The sequence below is a fragment of the Fringilla coelebs genome (assembly GCF_963513975.1).
Source record: "Fringilla coelebs genome assembly, chromosome: 12".
Lineage (NCBI taxonomy): Eukaryota > Metazoa > Chordata > Aves > Passeriformes > Fringillidae > Fringilla > Fringilla coelebs.
The window spans coordinates 16,539,356-16,560,370 of NC_140038.1; the positions used below are offsets into that span (position 1 = coordinate 16,539,356).

General features: G+C 47.9%; 1 protein-coding gene across 5 annotated transcripts in view; it reads left to right on the forward strand.

The window, feature by feature from the left end:
* CHD2 (chromodomain helicase DNA binding protein 2) overlaps positions 1-19,154 on the forward strand; it is a 54,797-nt gene extending 35,643 nt beyond the window's left edge. For 4 of the 5 annotated variants that reach the window (XM_084214035.1, XM_084214034.1, XM_084214036.1 and 1 more), the window contains 19 exons: positions 180-329; positions 922-1,070; positions 1,574-1,670; positions 2,381-2,473; positions 2,954-3,127; positions 3,926-4,101; positions 5,543-5,584; positions 6,546-6,685; positions 7,391-7,529; positions 7,668-7,818; positions 9,077-9,199; positions 9,525-9,653; positions 10,401-10,541; positions 11,670-11,804; positions 12,885-13,063; positions 13,621-13,720; positions 14,173-14,389; positions 14,731-14,980; positions 15,702-19,154. In XM_084214035.1, coding sequence (XP_084070161.1) covers positions 180-329; positions 922-1,070; positions 1,574-1,670; positions 2,381-2,473; positions 2,954-3,127; positions 3,926-4,101; positions 5,543-5,584; positions 6,546-6,685; positions 7,391-7,529; positions 7,668-7,818; positions 9,077-9,199; positions 9,525-9,653; positions 10,401-10,541; positions 11,670-11,804; positions 12,885-13,063; positions 13,621-13,720; positions 14,173-14,389; positions 14,731-14,980; positions 15,702-16,035 — 2,919 coding nt within the window. In that variant the 3' untranslated portion in view covers positions 16,036-19,154. Of the gene's footprint in view, positions 1-179; positions 330-921; positions 1,071-1,573; positions 1,671-2,380; positions 2,474-2,953; positions 3,128-3,925; positions 4,102-5,542; positions 5,778-6,545; positions 6,686-7,390; positions 7,530-7,667; positions 7,819-9,076; positions 9,200-9,524; positions 9,654-10,400; positions 10,542-11,669; positions 11,805-12,884; positions 13,064-13,620; positions 13,721-14,172; positions 14,390-14,730; positions 14,981-15,701 lie in introns of those variants that run through there. The other variant, XM_084214038.1, reaches the window with a different exon arrangement.
* The last annotated feature ends 1,861 nt before the right edge of the window (positions 19,155-21,015 follow it).

The window sequence follows — 21,015 nt, forward strand, 5'->3', positions numbered from 1 at the left end:
GCTCAGCCTGCATGAGCAGGAAAGGGAAGGAAATATGAGAAGGAAATCCTTTATCTGCTTTAAGAAGCATGAGTGCAACAGAGCCTTCCCTTTTACAGCTTTTGAGTCACCACTGCTATTTAATGCCCACAGTTACAAGCTGGTTAACTCATGGATGCTTTTTATTTTTTCCTTCTCAGGACTTCTGTTTCTTGTTGTCCACAAGAGCTGGAGGGTTGGGAATTAACTTGGCCTCTGCTGATACTGTTGTTATCTTCGACTCGGACTGGAACCCCCAAAATGATCTTCAGGCTCAGGCCCGAGCTCATCGGATTGGACAAAAGAAGCAGGTCAGGAGAGCTGCCTGGGTTGTTTCACTGTGGCTTCAGTGTGTGCACCTAAACATCCTTTCACCTCACCAAAGCTTCTGAAAACATGGGCTTTTTGTGCCAGTCCTTGCTCCAGAGAGTGCTGCCCAAGGGAATCTCATTTAAAAAGTAGGAGACAAAAAGCAGCCCAGATTTGCCAGGTGTCAAGTCTTCCTGTTGGTTTTGAACACACCCAGAACCCAACCCATGGCATTGCACTTCTCAGCCTAGTCCTAGTGGACTCTGTTCTTTCTTGCCTTGCAAAACTTAAAAAGTATAACATCCACTTTTGCTAGAGGTTATTAGATATGTGAAAAGCTAGTTTGGTGCTAGTTTGAATTTAGACTGATTGTTTCAGAAGATTTTTGCTCTGTGCTTAGGCACACTACAGGATCTGTGTTAAATATCCTCATTTTAACTGGATACAGAGAGAATGTGTTTGTTTTTCTTCTGAAAAAGCACATCTGTACATGAAGAGACAATGTCAGCAGCCCAGTGAAAACAGCTGAGGGATGCATTGCTGTATCAGCAGAGCCTGTCCAGGAAATAGCTGTGGTCTCTTTTTGCCTCTCAGGTGAACATTTACCGCCTGGTCACCAAGGGGACAGTGGAGGAGGAGATCATTGAGAGAGCCAAGAAGAAAATGGTGCTGGATCATCTGGTTATCCAGCGTATGGACACCACTGGCCGGACTGTTCTGGACAACAACTCTGGGAGATCCAAGTACGTGGCTGTGTCAGGAAGCAGAAATGTCTGGAACACGTGGCATAACCAGCCTTCCCTGCTGGCATTTCCCAGTACTTATTTGATAGGGTACAGGGCAGAAGGCTAATACATAATGGCAGCTTCCACTGATTTCTCAGCCATTCATTTGGATACATAGGATAAAGATGAACGGACGTTTTAAATTACTTTTAGGGCACTACTTGTTTTTGCTTCTTTCTCTCACCCATAGATCATCCTGGTCTGAGGGAACCTGGCTGTGGAACAGTTGCATTTTGGCAGTGACCTCAGATTCTCTTCATTTCCCCCAGTAGATGGAGGTGGTTCCCATTGCAGTCTTTGTCTGTGCTGGAGCAGGAAAGAGAATAATAACAATGCTTTTTATAGTGCTGGGTAGAAAACTTACTCCTTGCTTCAATTAGGAAAAACTTTGTTATGGTTTTGTGCTATAGCAGTTCTGACTGAACAGCTCAAAATACCTTTTCCTTCTTTTCCTCTTGCAGCTCAAATCCCTTCAACAAAGAGGAGCTGACAGCTATTTTGAAGTTTGGAGCTGAAGATCTTTTCAAGGAGCTTGAAGGGGAAGAGTCAGAGCCTCAGGTAGTTTGAAATTGAAATCACACAGCAGTTTGTAGTGCTCTCTAGTCTGCAAGAAGGACTGTGTGTGGTTGCTCCTGCTTTGTTCTTGCCTTGTGCATGAGAGCAAGTTGGTGAATAGGACATGTGGGAGTCTGGAGAAGCTGGAAGCAGAGTCTGGCACTGGGGGATCAGGGGTTGAGGACAGCCTTGTTGTTAAATTGTAATGATCACCAAGAGAGTCCCTTGCCTTCTGAGGATTATTAGCTAGTGACATAACAGCCTTATGAATCCTCTCCCTGCCTCTTCTGGGCACCTTTTTGGGTGGTTCTGAGTGAGGCAGGAGTCAGCACAGTGCAGTGAACAGGTCGCTCTCTCCTGCCTCCATGCAACATTGCTTGACAGTTTAGCATTGAGTGTTTTGACCAATTCTCTTAATGGTCCAAGCAGCTGAGCTGCTTCTCCCCAGGGAAACAGTCTACAGTTCATACATCTCTCTGCCTGGAAATCTTCCCCACTGTTCAGCCTTGACAGTCCTTTCCTTCTCTTCTGTCACCTTATTTGTACTTCATTGTCCCACTTGAGGTAGTTCATCCCTGCCCTCTGGGATGACACCCTGCAGATATTTGCACTTTATTTAGCTCATATCAGCACACGAGCCTGTTCTCAAAGCCTCTTACTCCCTGCTGTGCCTGGCACCCTCTGCTTTATCCCTCCTTCTCCCTGACTGGCAGGAGATGGACATCGATGAGATTCTGCGTCTGGCTGAAACCCGGGAGAATGAGGTGTCCACCAGTGCCACGGACGAGCTGCTCTCACAGTTCAAGGTATGGATCCCCCCAGGCTCTGTGCTGGGCTGTGGGAATGGGGCTCCCCACACCCTGCCAGGGAGCTGAGGTCAGTACCAGGCAGGAACACCTCGCAGAGATCATCACAGGATGGTTTGGGTTGGAAGGGAACTTAGAGATCATCCAGTTCCAACCCCCCTGAGGTAGGTATTAATTTAATTTCAGGAAAGTGGTTTTGAAAGCTGTGAATAAAACACAGAATTTACCAAATTTGGAAACAAACCCAATAATTTACAAATACTCAGCAGTACTCCTTAAACTGCACGTACTTCCTCAAAAGCTGTTAGTCCAAAGACGGGGCAAGGAGCCAGGAATGTAGTGGCATAGGGATCAATTATGGAGTAGTTATGGAAGTGTTGGCAGAATTCCTATGGAGAAGAAGTTGAGGCTTAGCAGACAGCTCTGGAGTGTTCCTGCCTGGGGAGGGAATTGCTAAAACTTCTCCTTTGCTTGTAAAAGGTTGCCAACTTTGCAACCATGGAGGAGGAAGAGACAGAGCTGGACGAGCGGTCCCAGAAGGACTGGGATGATATCATTCCAGAAGAGCAGAGGAAAAAGGTGGAGGAGGAAGAAAGGCAGAAAGAATTGGAGGAAATCTACATGCTGCCTCGAATCCGGAGCTCAACGAAAAAGGTACAGCCCATCATGAGGGGATGAGAGGCTGGAGGAGAGAGCTGCCAGAGAGAATGCTCAGGGGAAGCCTCCCTGCCATCTGAGCATCTTTCCCTCCCCCAAAGTTGGTTGGGAATAAAGCACAGAGGTAGCACAGTGGCCTCTTTTGGGCACTGTGCATTGCACCAATGGTTTGGGATGCAGCCTGAGGGCCCAGACTGCACTTGGTGCGACTCATCTCACCTTAGCCGACAAAATCAAAAGAATCTTTAGTGACCACAAAGCAAAGTACCCAATTGTGTTGGATTTTGCTGCAGATCTTGCCATTTTTTGGCTGTCTCTTTTCCTTGGGCTCTCTAGCTCCCTGGGTGGCTCTTGCTTAAATCTGGATCCTGAGAAGCAAAAGAGATGGTGTCTTCCCAAGTTCTTCTTTATGTAATGGGATCTGCCCGAATCCAAAAGAAAGCTGACTGTGCAAGGATGCTCTGCTGGGATGTGGGACTTTAAGGGGTTAGAACAGTTCTGTGGGGTGAGCTGGAGAAAAACAGTGATGTGAAAAACACAAAGATGATTCATGTTGGATGAATCCAGGTTAATATCTGAGGTGTCCTGGTTTTCAAAATAGGAGGATGACCACCACAGCCTCAGCCAGCTGGGAGCTGCAAGGCTGTGCAGCCTCTCTGGGCTGCATCCTCAGGAATGGATGCTCAGGTGTTTTGCAGTCCGTTAGATAGTGCCAGTGCACGGAGGGACAGAAAAGCTTGTTAGCTGATTAGATGAGCATTGTTAACTGTCCTGCTGTTTCTCTGGCACCTGCAGGCTCAGACAAATGACAGTGAATCTGATGCAGAGACCAAGAGGAGGCTTCAGAGATCATCTGGGTCAGAAAGTGAGACTGACGACACCGACGATGAGAAGAGACCCAAGCGCAGGGGACGCCCTCGGAGTGTCAGAAAAGACACCGTGGAAGGATTTACTGATGCTGAAATCAGGAGGTCAGTGCTGGGCACAAGAGACAGTTCAGAAGACAAATATAGAAATCCCATGCAGGTGGGGAAAATCCCAGATTAATCCAGGATGTGTTCACCTGTAAGTGGTTAGGCAGAGCTGGTTCACTGGCACAGCTTCTGCACCTTTATATAATTCAGTTTGATCCCAGCTGACCTTAACATTCAGGTCAGTGCAGAGCTGATTGGATTGTCTTTAGTTAGGACACAGTGAAGCTGGTGCCTTCCTAAAATTAATCCTAAAATTGTGGGCAAAGTGGATGGAGCTAATGCTGTATAACATGTGAGGCCTTTGGTGCCATGAGCTGCAGACCTGGAGAAGCCAAGAGCTCTGGCCTTCCTGACACTTTTCTGGCAGTCATCCTGCTGATTTAAGCTCTCAGTGAAAGGCAGGCTCTGACAAAATGACCTCATGAGAAGTCCTGGTCCTGTTGATACGAGTGGTTGTGTGTCAGTCTCTGATGTCAGCTGGAGACTGAATTTCAGAATATTGTTTTCTTCTTCGATCTTCTAATTCTTGAGTCTTTCCCAGAGATCTTTGTCTTACAGCTCTACCCAGATGTTCAGCCAAAGATGGAAGAGAGGTAGTTATGAGTTTTCCTTAACTCTCTATCTCTGAGCTGGTATATTTTTAAACAGGAGATAACAGAGTTTTTGGGCTGTGATAGCTGCCCCATAACCATCTTGAAACCATGGAGGACATGTTACAACATGCAATATAACAGCCATTTAGGTTATTGTGATGTAGCAAAAAGGGGCTGCAAGAATACAAAATGAAGATGAGAAGGCAGAAAATTAATTCTTTTTAAAAATAACCTGTAATTGTAGCTATTGTGTCTACTCCCAGCTCAAGGCAATGTTTGATTGCAGCAACTCTAGCTCTAAAGATGTGTTAGCCACAGCAGGGATTTTCACAATAAAAATAAGACATGAAAATAAATAGCAAACCTCATCTGCAAACCTCTGTGATGGATTGAACCACATTTGGCTCTTCTGTGATGGGTTGCTACGTTTACAGCCCAAGCTTTAAAATTACTAATGACATTGATTTAATGCCTCTTTTCTTCCTGGAAAAATGAAGTTAATAATTCCCAACATGGTGTGAGCCAATGCTTTCTTCTATTTTTTTTTTTTTTTTTTTGCCCTACAGTAACCACTCTCCTTTTTTTTTTTACCCCTCATCTGTCAAACACTCAACATTCATAACAATGTTGTGTTCTTCCTCAGCCAAGGTCACAAAACTCTTTGTGGGGGCTAATGGATGAGGCTTCCCAGTGCTGAGGGATGCTGAGCTGATCAGTGGGGAATGCAAGGGTGATAATGTGACAGGCTGTAATTAATATTTTCAAGCATATTTGTGATATTGGTCCTACTTTTTATGGCAGCTAGTTTAGGGGTTTCTTTGTTTTTTGTTTTTTTTTCTCTTTAGGTTTATCAAGGCTTACAAGAAGTTTGGATTGCCTCTTGAAAGGTGAGTCCCAGCCTGGCCCTGCTCCAGAGGGGAATCACGGAGGCACATTGCACTCCTGAGCACTCCAGGCACACATTGCTCTGTGTTTGCCACAGCCTGCACAGACAGCACAAGCCTTGCTGTCCTGCCATCAGACCCCAAGCACTGCTCTGCACTCCCTGGTGTCTCTGCTGATGGGCACTGATGAATGCTGGCTAAGAACCAGCTGGAGCCGTCGTGGTGCCAGGCTGTGACACAGCAGGGTCCTGCTGGCACAGTCCTGCCCTTGGGGCATTCCCACTGCCCAGAGAGGAGAGGGAGCAGCTGTCAGAACAACAAATGCTACCCAAAACTCTTGCCAAGCTTCTCTATGCACGTTAGCCTCAGGAGTGAATTTGAAGCATCTTTCCATGCTCTCTCCCTCCTGAAGGGAAACAAAGAGAGGCACCATCCTTAAACATGGATCTGCAGGGCTCTGGCCCTGTGCTGGCTCTGGAAAGGTCTCAGGGCTGAGGCAGAGTTCCCTGAATGTATTATAGGAGAAATTCAGTGCTTTTTCAGCTGGTTCTACCTTCCTGGTAGGAAACAAGGCTTGCATGTGAATCTTGATGTTACTGACTTCAGGGAGACAAAAGGGACAGCAGATGGCAGCTTTGGACCATCAAATGGAGTTAATGTGGAACTGGAAAAGCCTGAGGGAATACTGGACAGTCACAGAGGGTCCCTGTTGTCCCCAAGAGAGACAGTTCTCACCTTTGCTTTGGTACTAAAAAATCCAGAGGAATGGATCAGTTTTTCTACATCTGCACTGCAGCTGTTAGACCAAAAAAAAGACAAAACCTGGGTTGTTTCCTGCACAAACTCAACTTGTGCATGTTTCAGACATTCACATTTGTACAGCACTGAGCTGTGAAACAATTGAATAGGAAGTGATGGAGAGCAGAACTGCTGTATCACACACAAAACTGTCCCTGTTCCCCAGGCTGGAGTGCATTGCCCGGGATGCTGAGCTGGTGGACAAGTCTGTGGCTGACCTGAAGCGTTTAGGGGAGCTCATCCACAACAGCTGTGTGTCAGCAATGCAGGAGTATGAGGAGCAGCTGAAGGAAAATCCAGCAGAAGGTAGGGAAGGGGGTTGTGTGCTGCTGTTAGGGTGGTTTTGGGAGTGTTCCATGGAGCTTGTGAGAAAACCATTCCAGTGCTGGACAGGGAGGCCGCATTGTGACTTAGAAGCAATGAACAAGAACACACTTTAACCACCCCATCTCTGCCAGGCAGCTCTCACCCTCAGACAGGAGCCCCTGAGCTTTCTGCTCAGACTGGGCAGTGCCACTTGGGTCTGTTGGCTTCCTCTGAATGTGAATTTTTGTGGGGAGAGGCTGAAGTGACCAGCTCATTGAATGCTGGGCCACAAAGCAAAGCAGATCTTATTTTAACTGCTCCTGGGACTGGAAATCAAACTGGTGCTGTGCACCCCATGGTAAAGCTGGGTCCCAGAGCTGGGATCACCACCCACTCTCTGTCTGGCTGTTCTTTGCTGTTTGTTTGGACATACAGAGTCAGGGATGGATTTCCTGCTGGGTCTCTGCCTGTTGCAGCTGACCAAGACTGCAAAATCAACAGCTCCAGTGTACTTTAAGAAAATGGTACTGGGAGGTGTTTAAATTGCAGATCTAAGCGAGTTAGTGGAAGAAAATTTATATTTTCAGCCTTATGTTTAAATAAGAGGTTGCAGGCAAGATCTTGATCACTGTCTGTGAAGCCATTTTACAGAGAGTCTTCCTTCTGTAAGAGTTCCCTTAATTGCTGTGTTTTATTGCTGAGCAGGGAAAGGACCTGGAAAGAGACGAGGCCCTACCATCAAGATTTCTGGTGTCCAAGTCAATGTGAAATCCATCATCCAGCACGAAGAGGAGTTTGAAATGCTGCACAAATCCATCCCCTCGGACCCAGAGGAAAGGAAGAAGTGAGTTTGGCTAAGTAGGCAAAGCAAAAAGAGACTCAGGGAATTTGGATTTTGTGGTGGAAAGAGAATAGCCTGGATGTGTGGATTTGCTTTATCCTCCACAGCATTAAAAGTAGCTCGTGTTTGAAATGCCTTTAGGTACCGCCTGACGTGCCGTGTCAAAGCTGCTCATTTTGATGTAGACTGGGGAGTGGAGGAGGATTCTCGCTTGTTAGTGGGAATTTACGAGCATGGTTATGGAAACTGGGAGCTAATTAAAACAGATCCGGAGTTGAAGTTATCTGATAAGGTAGGTGGCTTTGCTTGCTGCTTCCATTGGGTCCATTGCAGTGCTCATAGCAAACACACCTCATTTACTCCAGAAACAGATGTTGATGTTTGTAACTACTCCAAAAACCATGATCAATAGTAATGAGGAAAACAGTGGCCTTCATGCAATGTTGCGTGCTCGATGGAAAGCAGACTTGTGTCGTTTGGTGGGCAGTACCAGGTGAACTGATGCAGGTAGAAAATGGCAATGCTGACATGTGTGGTTCCATGCACAGGATGGAAGAGGCTGTGACTTGATGTTTCCTTGAGCATCTCACAGGAAGCTGAGTGTGAATTTTTGAGTGGAAATAATTTTTCACAGATTTGACACTGCTTATGTCAAGGCTGGTCCGTGTTAGCTTCGAGGGTACGGTTACATGACTGGGAATGGCAGCACAGCCAGCTGGAAAGCCTCCATCTAGTTCCTCTGTTCCTCAGTCATCCCCACAAGAACAGTTTACAGGCACCATGTTGAAATGATCTGGGTTAAAAATAATCCACCATCCGTTGTGTCAGTGTGGTGGAAAGAGTGTGGAAACTGCAGTGCAGGGCTGAGGAGCACTGGGAATCTCCACACCAGCTTTGCTGCCAGCCTGCAGCATTCCCCTGACATCCCTGCTGGTGCTCTTAGCAAAGATCAGGCTCTGCCTGAGAGCCCTCCATGTGTGGAGCTCAGAAAGGCATTTTGCAATGGAAACAGCTGCCTGAAACACGCCACCCATTTTCCAGTGAAGTATGAAGCAAACCTAGCTGGCAAGCTGAGCTATTTCCTCCACAAAGTGTCACCTTTCAGCTTTGTTTTCCACTAAAAATTGTGCATCTGTGCCCCTGCTGTAGCAATGTCTCAGGTTACCAGAGTGACTGGGCTGCTGTGACCAAGCTGCCACAAACAAATCTGAGGTGTCAAGGCGAGTGGACTCAGTTTTGCAGCTCAAAGTCCCAAATGTAGCTTGTAAAGGACTTTTTTCCTTCAAGAGAACTTAGCAAGCCTTGGGATCCTTTAACTTGTGCAGGATTCCAAGGGGAGGGATCCTTGCTTGCTAGGAGCTTTGTCTTTGGCCAGACAGGGACAGTCTGAGAGGGGAAAGGAAGGCTTGAGCCTTCTTGTTCCCCCAGAAGGTTCAGCATCTGCTGCCCTTTGCTGGGCCTGGAAGGGCTGCTGCTAACGTGTAAATCTTTTGTCAAGTTTTGTGCATATGGGTGTATATATATATATTTTTTTTTCTGCTTTATCAAAGATCCTACCCGTTGAGACAGATAAGAAACCTCAGGGAAAACAGCTCCAGACCCGAGTTGATTATCTACTGAAACTGCTGAAAAAAGATCTGGACAAGAAAGAAAATATGAAAGATGGGGAAGAGGTGAGATGTGGCCTCTTGATTCTGGGGGTTTCAGGGGGAGGGGTTGGCTGATGGCAGGAGACACCCTGTGTTCCCAGGTCGCCAGACATCATTTCTATGAAAGAATATGGACTTATTGTCTGATTACATTGTGATAATTCTCATTTAAATGATAATTAATAAGGGGCAGGTTATTACTGCTCTTACTGAAGGATTTGGGCTCATCAGGTTTCCTGCCAGCCTGCAAGACCTGCAGCTGTTTGCACAATGTTCAGGAGATGGGAAATGTCCCCAGGAAGTAGCTGTAGCTATTTGCTTTCCCTGACTTGTTCTATGTTTTTACCAGGGCAAGCTAAAGAAGAGGAAACCACGAGTGAAGAAGGAGAACAAGGCTCCCAAAGTCAAAGATGAGCATGGGAATGAACTCTCCTCTCCACGGCACTCAGACAACCAGTCAGAAGAGGGTGAAGTCAAGGTGAGTCAGCCTTGGTGAGCAGTGGCTTTTCCAGGTTTCCTTGGGCTCTGCTGTTACTGCCCAACCTCACCTTGGGAAGCATTCCTAGCAAAGCCCCCCGGAGTCAGAGGCACTAAGAGTGAATTCCCACAGCATTGGCAAACTCACAAAACCACCCATGCAGCTGTTGGTGTGAAAGAAGGACCTTTCCCACCTATTCTTTTAGCTCCGTGCTTTAAGGGATTTGGGGCATCCCAGAATGGCCACAAACATCCACACATTGACTCAGGGGAAAGGTTGTCTCAGGACAAAGCCTGCTACCCTTATAAAGGAGAGAAAGAAGAATTGTTTCCCTCTCCTTTTGGGCACGTCAGCCCGTGGTGAAGCTGGAGTTTACCAAGGTCATGCTGTTGCTTAGAAAATGTTCAGACTTTGAGTGGTTTGGCTTGCAGTCTGAGGCTTTTTGTTCGTGTGCTGATCAGTATCTACCTCAGGGGCTGATCGTTCTGGAGTGCAGCTGGCACAGGAGAGCAGGGCTGCTCTGCAGCTTGCCAGCTTGTCACAGAGTGGGGCTGGTCTGGTTTTCATACCCTTTTGTCACCTTTGGGGGGATGGCAGCTGCTTGAGCAGGGCTTGATGTCTGCTTGAAGAGGTGTGAGGGTAAATCTGGATAGACCTCAGAAGTTGCCTATGTTTTAAGGATGTTTTATGGAAGAAAATGTACATGAGGTGAGGGACTCCAACTTTGTGCTGTGACTGATATTCTAGGAGGATGGCTTGGACAAGAGCCCAGTGAAAAAGAAACAGAAGAAGAAAGAGAACAAAGAGAACAAGGAAAAACAGACATCCTCTAAGAAAGAAAAGGAAAGCGATAAAGAGAAAAAGAAGACAAAAGACAAGAAAGAGAAGGTATGTGGTACTTTCAGGAGCAGCCTGATAGGGAAGTCCCTGAGCAGGACAAACTGTGAGACTTTGGATTAATTAAAGGCCCTGTGTGCAGAGACATCAATGAAGCACCGTGGGGTGAGGGGGTACCCCTTTTTCAGCCCTTCTGAGTTGCCATAAAAAGTAGAAAAGGCAATATGTGCTAAAGCTTCATGGAATGTGACCAAAATGGAAGAGATTTTGTCAGGCTGCCTTTAAAGTACAGCTGTCCCTGTGACATGGCCACAGAGCTGATGCTAAGGAAAGAGCCTGGAGCACTCAGATCAAAGTTCTGTCCAGCTGTGATTTATCACAGGGTTGGCAGGTCCTTGTCTGTATTCCCCTTTAATTTAAACTCACCCAAATGACCCAAGTGTCCACACCATCGAGACTGTAAGTTGTCATTGTCACTATTCAGGACTCAACAGAGTGAGTGTTTCAACATCACTGGTATGCTGGAGACTCAAATGTCTCTTGGATTTTGGGTACAACTGCCCTGAGGCTGGGTGCAAATTGGAAGGGGGGGTAAAAGCTTCCATAATAATGACCTGAAGTACCTGTCCAAGGAACAGGTATGTACTACATGCTCAGTGTGTTTTGACACTGAGGTCATAAGTGCAAACTTAAGAAGTTTTGTTGCCTATGTAGGGGAAAGTTTGCTTTCCAGAGATTTTGGTGTGGCTTTGACTGCAAGTAAGTCATATAGGTAAAAATGTACATGAACAGGCCATGATTTGAGAACTAGTGATATCACATAAAGTTGCAGATGCTTGTAGATATGAGACTACCCTGATCTCTGTCCTTTGCAAGGGAGAGATACTCTTTATTTTAACCTCTCTTCCAAGTCTTCAACATTGTTTTCTCCCCCTGAGTGTGAATATCGTATTCATGTGCAAACTGTTGGCTCTGACTTCTCCCTGCTCCCTCATGGATGATGTAAAGCTAAACAGAGCCATTGCAGCTCAACAGTTGGAGATTTTGGGAGGAAAGTTGTAGGAACGGTGCCCAGGTTTAGCAACTGCCAGTAACAATAGTGTGGAGGTTGCTAGCTGGGTCACTGGGGATCCTCCATTCTGGCTCATCGCGTGATGTGTGTAATTTGTCCTTGTAAAGCCTAAAGGTGGCGAGGCCAAATCTGGAAGTAAAGGGAAGAGATCACAGGGTCCTGTCCACATCACTGCAGGGAGCGAGCCAATCCCCATTGGAGAAGATGAGGATGATGATCTGGACCAAGAAACATTCAGCATAGTGAGTATTTTCCTTGGGAGATGGGAGGGCAGTGCTGAGAGCCCAGCGAGGCAGCCAAGGTTTGCTCAGAAGTCATCCAAGGATGTGTTTTAGGTGTTGGGGGCTGAACCCCCTCCTAGTGCCCCACAGGGGTTTCCTCTGGCTGATCTGAGAGCAGGGCAGGACAACCCTGGACAAGAGCTGCCCACCAGTGCTGCCAGCTGAGAGCCTGTCAGCAGGGCATGCACAAGGGCTCTCTGCTTCAGCTGGTGACTTCCCCTGCCCAGCTGGCAGCCCTGAGTTACAGGACACCCTGCAGCCTTACATTCCTCTCTTGTAGAAGCCAAGGAGCCAAGAGGCAAGGAGATGCAGGAGAGTTTTGAGGGTGACCTTGCTGGAGGTGCAGAGCTGTGTAAATGCTCTCACAGCAAACATGCCCACCAGGCTCGTTGTAAAAATTGCCTTTTAGTAAAATCGTCATGGCGGATTCTCCTTGGCTGAAATATCACTTCTTAAAAGCGGTTTTCTCAATGCAAATCTCTGTACTGTTGAAGGTCCTGTGGGGTTTTTTGTCTTTTTCTTTAACTTTCCTTCTGTGATGTACAAAAGATCCAGGCAGGCAGTCAAAAAACCTGTCTGATTCCCTATCTGTGCGAGGTGTTGATGTGCCCAGGCTGAAAAACACGGTGCTTTCATCTCATGTCTGCTAGTTTTGGTAAAAGCAAGCATTAAAGTGACCAAAGATGGGATTGGACAGGATTGAATTGAGCAGTCTTTCAGCTGGAGTGGCTGGTTCAGCGTGTGGAGGCTTGGATGCACTTCCCTGCCTGCCACGGGATCCGTGCAGGGGCAGACTATGTGTGGTTACTGCTTGCAAAGCAAATTTTTCCCTCCTAAAAGGCAGGGACAGTGGAGGTGGGGAAAATCTTGTCTTTTACTGATGATTGTCTGCAGCTTGTCTAATAATTTGCTATTTTATAGCTGATTTCTCCTTGCCTAATGGCCAGATAAAACTAAATGAGCTTCTTTTCGATTAACAGGGCAATGATGTAGAGCCCTCTGCCAAATTAATCACTTTCTCCTCTCTTTTGCTCTTTCAAGTGCAAGGAAAGGATGAGACCAGTCAAGAAAGCACTGAAGCAACTTGATAAGCCTGATAAGGGACTGACAGTCCAAGAACAGCTGGAGCACACACGCAACTGCCTCCTGAAAATCGGTGATCGCATCTCTGAGTGCCTTAAAGCCTACACTGACCAGGATCACATCAAGCTGTGGAGAAGGTGAGGGATCATTTTGTTTTCCTTAGCTGGTCTAGGGTATTTTGAAATGGTAGTCAGAGGCTGCTGGGTTTTTTTGTGGATGGATGTGCCATTTGCCTCTTATTTAACCCGTGAAATCTTGTGTTTTCTGGTCCGCTCAGCCTACAGAATCACAGAATCATGGAATGGTTTGGATTGGGAGGGACCTTAAAAATCACCCAGTTCCAACCCCCTGCCATGGGCAGGGACACAGTTCACTAGACCAGGTTGCTCAGAGCTCCATTCAGCCTGAGCCTTGAACACTTCCAGGGATGGTCTTCCATCACCAGTCCCAGGCAAATGTTTTCTCTTCAAGTTATCCTGGTTTCATTAAAATTGATTTCAAAGCTAAATCATATAAACCACTGCAAACCTCTTTGTTTTACTTTGAAGAATGTGGTTCCTGCCCTCCTGATTATCCTGTCCTGAGCTGAGACTGTTTTCCAGAGAGGGTAGAAGGAATTTGATGTTGGTTTGGAAGCTGTTGGCAGTTAAACTGCTGCTGTAGCACTTAACAGAAAATGTTCATGTCCTTCTAGGAACCTATGGATATTTGTGTCAAAATTCACAGAATTTGATGCCAGAAAACTACACAAACTCTACAAGATGGCTCATAAAAAAAGATCACAGGAAGAGGAGGTGAGACCTGACGTGCTTTCCCTTTGATTTCTGTCCTTAAAAGTTGCTGCACTGGAAGTGCCAATTCTTTCTGCCTCTTACCGTGGGTGTTCTTTGTTGTTGGCACTGTGATTTTTCTCAACATCTAAACAGTCTGATTGCATTTGCCTTCTTTTTCATGTGGCATTTCTGGTCACTTTGTCCTGGCTGTCCTGACCAAGCAAAAGCATTGTTTGGTGTGGCATGTGATGTTCAGTTCCCTGTGGAGTGAAAAGCCTGGGCGTGCTGCCCTGTAGAGATCAGGTGTAGAAGCAGAGCTGCCAAACTGTGCCTGTCCTCCACCACGTTTGTGCTGCTCTTGAGCACGGAGCTGGCTCACCTCAAAGAGGCAGGAAAATCCAGAGCCTGGCAGACAAGGCCTGCTCTTCTGGTGGGAGAGCAGCTGAGCTGTATCCCTCTGTTCCACCTTGCAGGAGCAGAAGAAGAAGGAGGACATGTCCAGCATGAAGAAGCCGTTCCGCCCAGAGCCTTCAGGCTCCAGCCGTGATTCCGTGATGTCCCAGTCCCACGTGCCTCACAATCCTCACTCCCAGAAGATCCACATGCCCCCTTCCCACACCCAGCAGCAGATGCACGGCCACCCCCGGGACAACTACGGCCACCCAAACAAGAGACATTTCAGCAACACAGGTGAGCGCTGGCAGGCCAGGAGAAACCTTCCCTTCTGCCCTAACGCTCCTGGACACAAATCCTTCTGGGACTTGTGGCTGCCCAGGTTTAAAGGAGATGGGATAGAACATACAGTACCACTGTACTTACTGCTGGTGATGTAGTGAGGAAAAGAACGTGAGTAAGATTTGTGAGGATGATAAAGAAATAGTGATAAAGAAATTAAAAGAATAAAATTGGCCCACGTTGTTGAGGGAGGAAAAAGTTAAAGGGGTGTCAATAGCTATTGGAGAATTCAGGGAAGCAAATGGGCTTAAACCAAAACACGGAAGAGACTCAGAGGTGCTCTTTGCTCACGGCAGACCGAGGAGACTGGCAGAGGGAACGAAAGTTCAACTACGGTGGCAACAGCAACCAGATGTGGGGCGGGGAGCGGCACCACCAGTACGAGCAGCACTGGTACAAGGACCACCACTACGGGGAGCGGCGATCGCGGGGGGACCCCCACCGCAGCTCCGGCAACTACCGACCAAACAACCTGTCCCGCAAGAGGCCCTACGAGCAGTACAACAGCGACCGCGACCACCGGGGCCACCGCGACTACTACGACAGGTGAGCCACGGCCTTCTGCTAAGGAAGGCAGGAGCCTCCCCTGAAATGGAAAATGTAAACCCCCTCCCTCTGGATTGGTATAAGTTTGAAAGTAAGGGGCTCTCGGGCGAAGATATGGGAGGAGGAATAACAGGTTTTTTATTAGGGAATAAAATAAAAAGAATAAAGTAAACAATGCAGTAATACAAAACAACACTGACAGAGTCAGAAGAGGAGCTGATGCCCCGTGGGTCAGGGTGTTGGCAGCAGTCCCATTAAATGGTGGCTGCAGCCCTCCTGCAGTGCCAGGCGTGGTTCTGTTGAAGCAAGGATCCTGTAGAAGGGTGTAGTCTTCCTCTGAAGGAAGGTAGTAGTACCTCCAGTGGTAGTGTAGATGAGCCAGGTCTTCCTCTGGGAATCCAGTGGAAAAGGCTGCCTGTGGTCTTCCATACCTCTGACTATATCCAGATAGGAATGGTTGGCTCCTCCCCCTGGGCGGAGCACCCCCAATGGGATGATGTAATTTTATCAGTCATACAGTGACACTCATTGGCCCATTAACAGAAGATATTTCCCAGAGGGAGGATTGGTTGTGGAAGAGATAAAGAAACACTGCCCAATGAACAGAAGATAACTGCTCCACAGATAGGAATAGAATATGCACGCCCATTTCCAACCTAAGACATTGCCCCCACCTCAGTGGGCTTGGGGAGCTGATCTCTGTCCATTTTTCTCTGCACAGGCACCACCACGATTCCAAACGCCGACGGTCCGAGGACTTCAGGCCTCAGAACTACCACCAGCAGGATTTCCGGAGGATGTCTGACCACAGGCCACCCATGGGCTACCATGGCCAAGGACCTTCGGACCACTACCGGTCCTTCCACACAGACAAACTGGGCGATTACAAACAGCCCCTCCCTCCGTCTCACCCTACGGTGTCGGACCCTCGCTCGCCCCCCTCTCAGAAATCCCCCCACGATTCCAAGTCACCTCTCGATCACAGGTCACCTCTGGATAGGTCATTGGAACAGAAAAACAATCCAGATTATAACTGGAACATTCGGAAAGCGTAAAGCGACGGAGAGGGCGAAGCGCACGTCCGAGATGCTGGAGTTGGTGCGACGGTGGCTGCTTTCTCCAAGCCAGCAACGAGAAACTCTGAACATGCTGCTATCATCTGGCTGGGTCAAGGAGGAATTTGGGGGAGTGGGTGGAGGAAGATTTTCCCTAGTTCTTGATTCTGGTTTAGATTGCCATTTCCTTTCCCCTTTTTTTACCATTGAACTGTTCTGTCATGGAACCAGCCTTGCTGCCTCGTTTGTTGTTTTGTTTTTGTTTTCCTCAGTCCAATGGACCCAAGGGAGTTTTCCCCAGCCAGTGTTTCCTCAGAAGGAGAGGGCAGATCGATGCTGCTTAGGATGGTGCAGAGGGCTGTGTGCCTGCTCTGACTTGATGTTACGTGACAGATGCTGCTTTGGGGTTGGGGATAAACTGGTTGGGCTGGGATTTGTGTGTCACCAGCATGGGGCAATCGGAAGATATGTTCAAGGAGGGACAAGAAAGTCCCTCAGCAGCCAAATTTGGTTGAAAGAGGGACTTGAGGTCCCTGCAGAATGACTCCAAAGGAGCTGGAGCCATGCTGGTGACAATCCATCACTTTCCTGGCCATTGTATCATTTTCATGTCTTTATCCATTTCAAGAAACTGGCTCTGCTTTGATTGCTGTTGTGTCCCCTGCAACAGAAGAGGTGGGGGGATCTTCCTCCCATCTCCAGAGCTGGAATTGGCAAATCTTGACTCTGGGGGTAAGTGAGAGCTGGGTAAAAAAGGCCAACATCCTTTGCAAAGGTTTAGTTCACTTCTAACCATCAGGAAAGAAATTGGGGTGAGAACAGTATTTCCCAGTGGACAGGGCTCAGGAATTCATAAAAAAATTTTTGTCTTCTGGCATGGGCAGCTTGGGTGGTCCAGGAACTAACAGATGTTGGCTGGGAGGTGCAAGATCAAAAGATGGCTCTGGAGATACTGGAACTCCTAATCTTCCTGCCTCTGGTCTTTGGGCAAATAATTTCTTTCTGTGCTTCACAAGGCAGTGATCACAAACCTTTACTGTAACTGAAGGATAGGGGATGGTAGAACAAAGTGAAATAGGAATCCAGTGGAGTGATCACTGTTCAGGGAATGGTCACCTTTCCAGCAGTCAGCAGTGACTCTGAATTGCTAAAAGTACCTGCACTTACAGACCTTTTGTTTGTCTAAATTGGAAATGAACCTGAAGACTTAGCACCTCAGTGAGCAGGGACAGAATGAGGAATTCAGGACTGATCTGTAAAGATCCTTGGAGCCAATGTCTTAGAGCCCAGCATGGCCGAGGGAAAAGAGGAATGTGCAGCCCAGCTCAGTGGACTTCAGGACAAACACTCCAAGTATTCAAACCACAGTATTTGATGAAAACCAGCATCCAGCCTGGATACTGGTGTGGTGAGAGGGGTTGTTGTGCACATCCTGCTGGCCAGAAGCACCTTGGGTGATTATTTTTCAAGTTGGGGTTCCCTGGAGACCACAAAGGCTGCCCTGAGAGTGGTGTTTGGTGCTGCATCACCACCCTGAGCTCAGTATTAAAGACCAGGCTGTTCCAGACTCCTGTTTGGCAGGGCCCTCCTATTAAGATGCCAGTATTTGACTCTAATAAGCTGTGATGTCCCTTCCCCTAAAGACTGAGGGCAGGTGGGTGTTCAGGGCTGGCTTCCTGACTCCAGGCAGTGCCTTGGAAGGTGCATGCAAACTGACACTAATACTCCTCCATGCAGTGTATCCCTGGAAATCTGCTGCCATCTCTCCTCCTCCCCATCCCGCTGCTCCAAGGGGACGCACCGCAAGGGTTTTGTTCCCCTTTTGTTTTTATGTTGCAAGATTTCCACCGAATTCAGGGCAGTTTTGTTTCCTATGGGGCACTTGCTGCCCTGATCAAGTGTTACACTTGTGTTTACCTGTGCAGGCTGAGGTGAAGGCAAGTCTTCCACAGTCCCCCTCAGAGGGGTGGGAGGTGTGGAGAGAGCACATTTCCGTGGTGTTTCCCACTAAGCTGTGATTGCAGGCTGTGGTACTCAACAAAGAGGTCCTTTCTTTTCAGAGGTATTAGCTTTTAATGTGAAAATGGAGGCAGCCTCAGAGGGGCAAAGAGAATTGCTGTTTTTGTCACGGTGCTGTCACGGTGGGAAGTTTGTGCCATACTCATGTAGCAAAGGCAACACTGGCAACCAGTGTGAGGGCTGGTGCAGGAGAACTTTGGATCCCAGCAAGAGGCATTTTCTGTGTTGAGATGTGGGGGTTTTTGCTTATCCCAGGTTCCAGGCATGGTTGGGATTTCTTTCTTGTGCAACAGCGAAAGCTTTACCCATATCCACTGGAGAGCTGTCCCCACTGTCATTTTAGCCTGATATTGAAGTCACACCATGTCCATTCATGATGGGTGAGTCTTTGCTGGGTTTGGCTTTAGTGAAGCTGGAGAAGGAGATTTGGGAGGCAGTCTTCCCTGAGCATACACACACACACACTTTTATGCATTTTATGTCCCCTCAGCATAGGGACCATAACCAAACACAGTCACGGGGACAGGAGCGGGATCAGAGGGGACACGTCCACAGCCATAAACTTCCCTGTGGTGTTTGTGACAGCATTGGTACAGCTCTTCCTTCCTAACCAGCTCTGGGATTCCCTTCAGCCTCTTTGCAGAAAAAAGCAGTAACTTGCTGGGGTTCAATTATTAAAAAAAAGTTTTTCAGCCTGACCTCTTTGGAAATGGTGTAAAGTTATGAGTTCACATGGTGGAAATCCTGCAGACCAAAACTTGCTGTGGGGACAGGCAATGTGGTCCCAACCAAAATGGACACGGAACCGAGTGCTGAAGTCCTTGTGTGAATGGTTTGTGATCCACACAAAAATATTTTTCTGCTTTCACCCGTTTCCTCCCCACCTCTGCCTCCCCTCTGGGGAGAGAAGGACTCTTACTGTAAAAATACGGACTTTAAACCTGTTGACTAAAAACAGTAATTAATATTAATTTATATTTGTGAAAGAAATGCCACTGTCCTAGTGATTTCTGATGTAAATATGTTGTTTATATAGTATGTATGAAATTTTCCTACATTGTAAAACTGCTGTACTTTTGATTCTTGTATATTAAAAAGTGTTACTGAGATTTTCAGAAGGGCCCCAGCGTGGTGTCTCTGGGGGTCCCATGGCAGGTCTGGGGGCTGGTTTGGGATCACAGGGCCCTTTCCTGCCAGCCACAGCCAAGCCACCATGGATATTTTCACTGTGCAGGAATAAGCATGTTCTGCTTGCCTGTTTTTACATAGTTTCGCAGTCTGTGGTGATTGAGACTTGGAAGCCTCTTCAGATGGGAATTTTTACCTGATTGGAAGGAGCTGTACATTCTCTAACCCCGATCCACCAGGATTTCACTGGGATGATACTGATGATTATGTATTTATCCCACCTCCATGTTTAATGGATCTTTGAGGATGTGTAAACTTTCTTTTTTACCCTTTCTGGGGAGAATTCCCCTTTCTCTAGGAGAAGTGTTGTTCCTGCTGCCATTGGTGAGTTCTCCTCTCTGTCCCCAGCCCCTCCTGGGCAGGATGTGCCTCTCTCCAGGTGGGATGTGATGGCATCCAGTGGCTGGTTTGCTTTGTTCTTTACCCTCCACTGCTCACACTGAGGCCCACACAGAGCAGGGGTTGGAGCCATTTCTCCCAAGTTATAAAAGCTCATTGTTAAAAGCACTTTTCACACCTGTAGCCACTGGGTCCAGCCCTTCCCAGTCTCTCTGCTGCTGAGCCAAGTTTCAGCCAAGAGTGAAATTTCACAGCTGAGTTATATGCTCCTGAAAAATGGATTTCCTAATGGAAAGAGTGACTGGCTGTTAGCCATGGGGCTCAGCTGCAGGGAGGCACAGGGGCTGCAGGGAGCTGGGCTGGGTGTTACATGCCTGAGTAAATCTACCTGAGGCCAGTGACTTTTTAAATGTTTTTATTTTGATTTAAGCAGGCAGGTAAGAATGTGAGCACCCTGATGCCAGGTGTGTCCCCCAGCTCTGCCTTGCACCCCAGTGAGAGGACAGGGCTGTGCTTTACAGTGGGGCACACCCTCTAGAGGGAGCCGGTTCCCAGCAAAAAGCTCATTTTTGGTAAACATCACTCTGCAGTTGTGGCTGCTCCTGGACAGCTGGTCCTGGCTCACCCCAAGCACTCAGAGCCCAAGACAGTGGATGGACAGGCACAGCCAAAGTGGGGCTGGAAGCCCACCCCTGGCGCCAGGTGGTGGCACTTGAGCTGCTGCCCATCACAGAGTGCCCCCAGGGGCAGCCCCCTCACCAGCCCTGAACATGGTCTGGAGAGCAATTTGAACCTCTCCCAGGCGCCACGAGGCCACCACTGCCACCACCGATGTCTCTGCACAGCCTGTGCCTTCCCCACTTACCTCCTGGGGACGTTCTGCTGCCTTGTGTGGTTCGTGGGGACGGGGCATCCTTGTGCCTCGGGGGTCACATCAGCACTTTGTCCCACTGGAACGTGCAGGGGCTGCCTGCTCACTGTCCCAGGCTGGACAGCAGGGGACCACTGGTGATCTCCTGGCAGAACAGACAGTGAGGGAGACCCCTGGCCCCTGCACTCTGGGTACTTTGTAGATGAATTTTCAGATTTAGCCATTTCAGGGTTAGCCATTTCAGTTTATATTAGCCATATGGAGTGGCTACACCTGAGCTCTCGTGCAAGGAGTGGCAGAGGGAGTGGATTTGGCTCTTCCCAAACACTGCCAGTTCTCTGGGCTTTGAAGGAGGGGAAGGCCAGATGTCGAGCACATCTCTGTTGCTGGGCATCACTGCACAGATCCACCCAAATAATGAGTCTTTTGAGTTGGTGTGGGTGTCCCACCTGCCCTCAGCATCTCCCTGTCTCCAGCTGCTGTGACAATGAGTCCCTTCAGATTTCAAAAACGGAAAATTTAACAGGAAAAGAATGCAATTTTGTTTTTCCTCATTAGAGGGC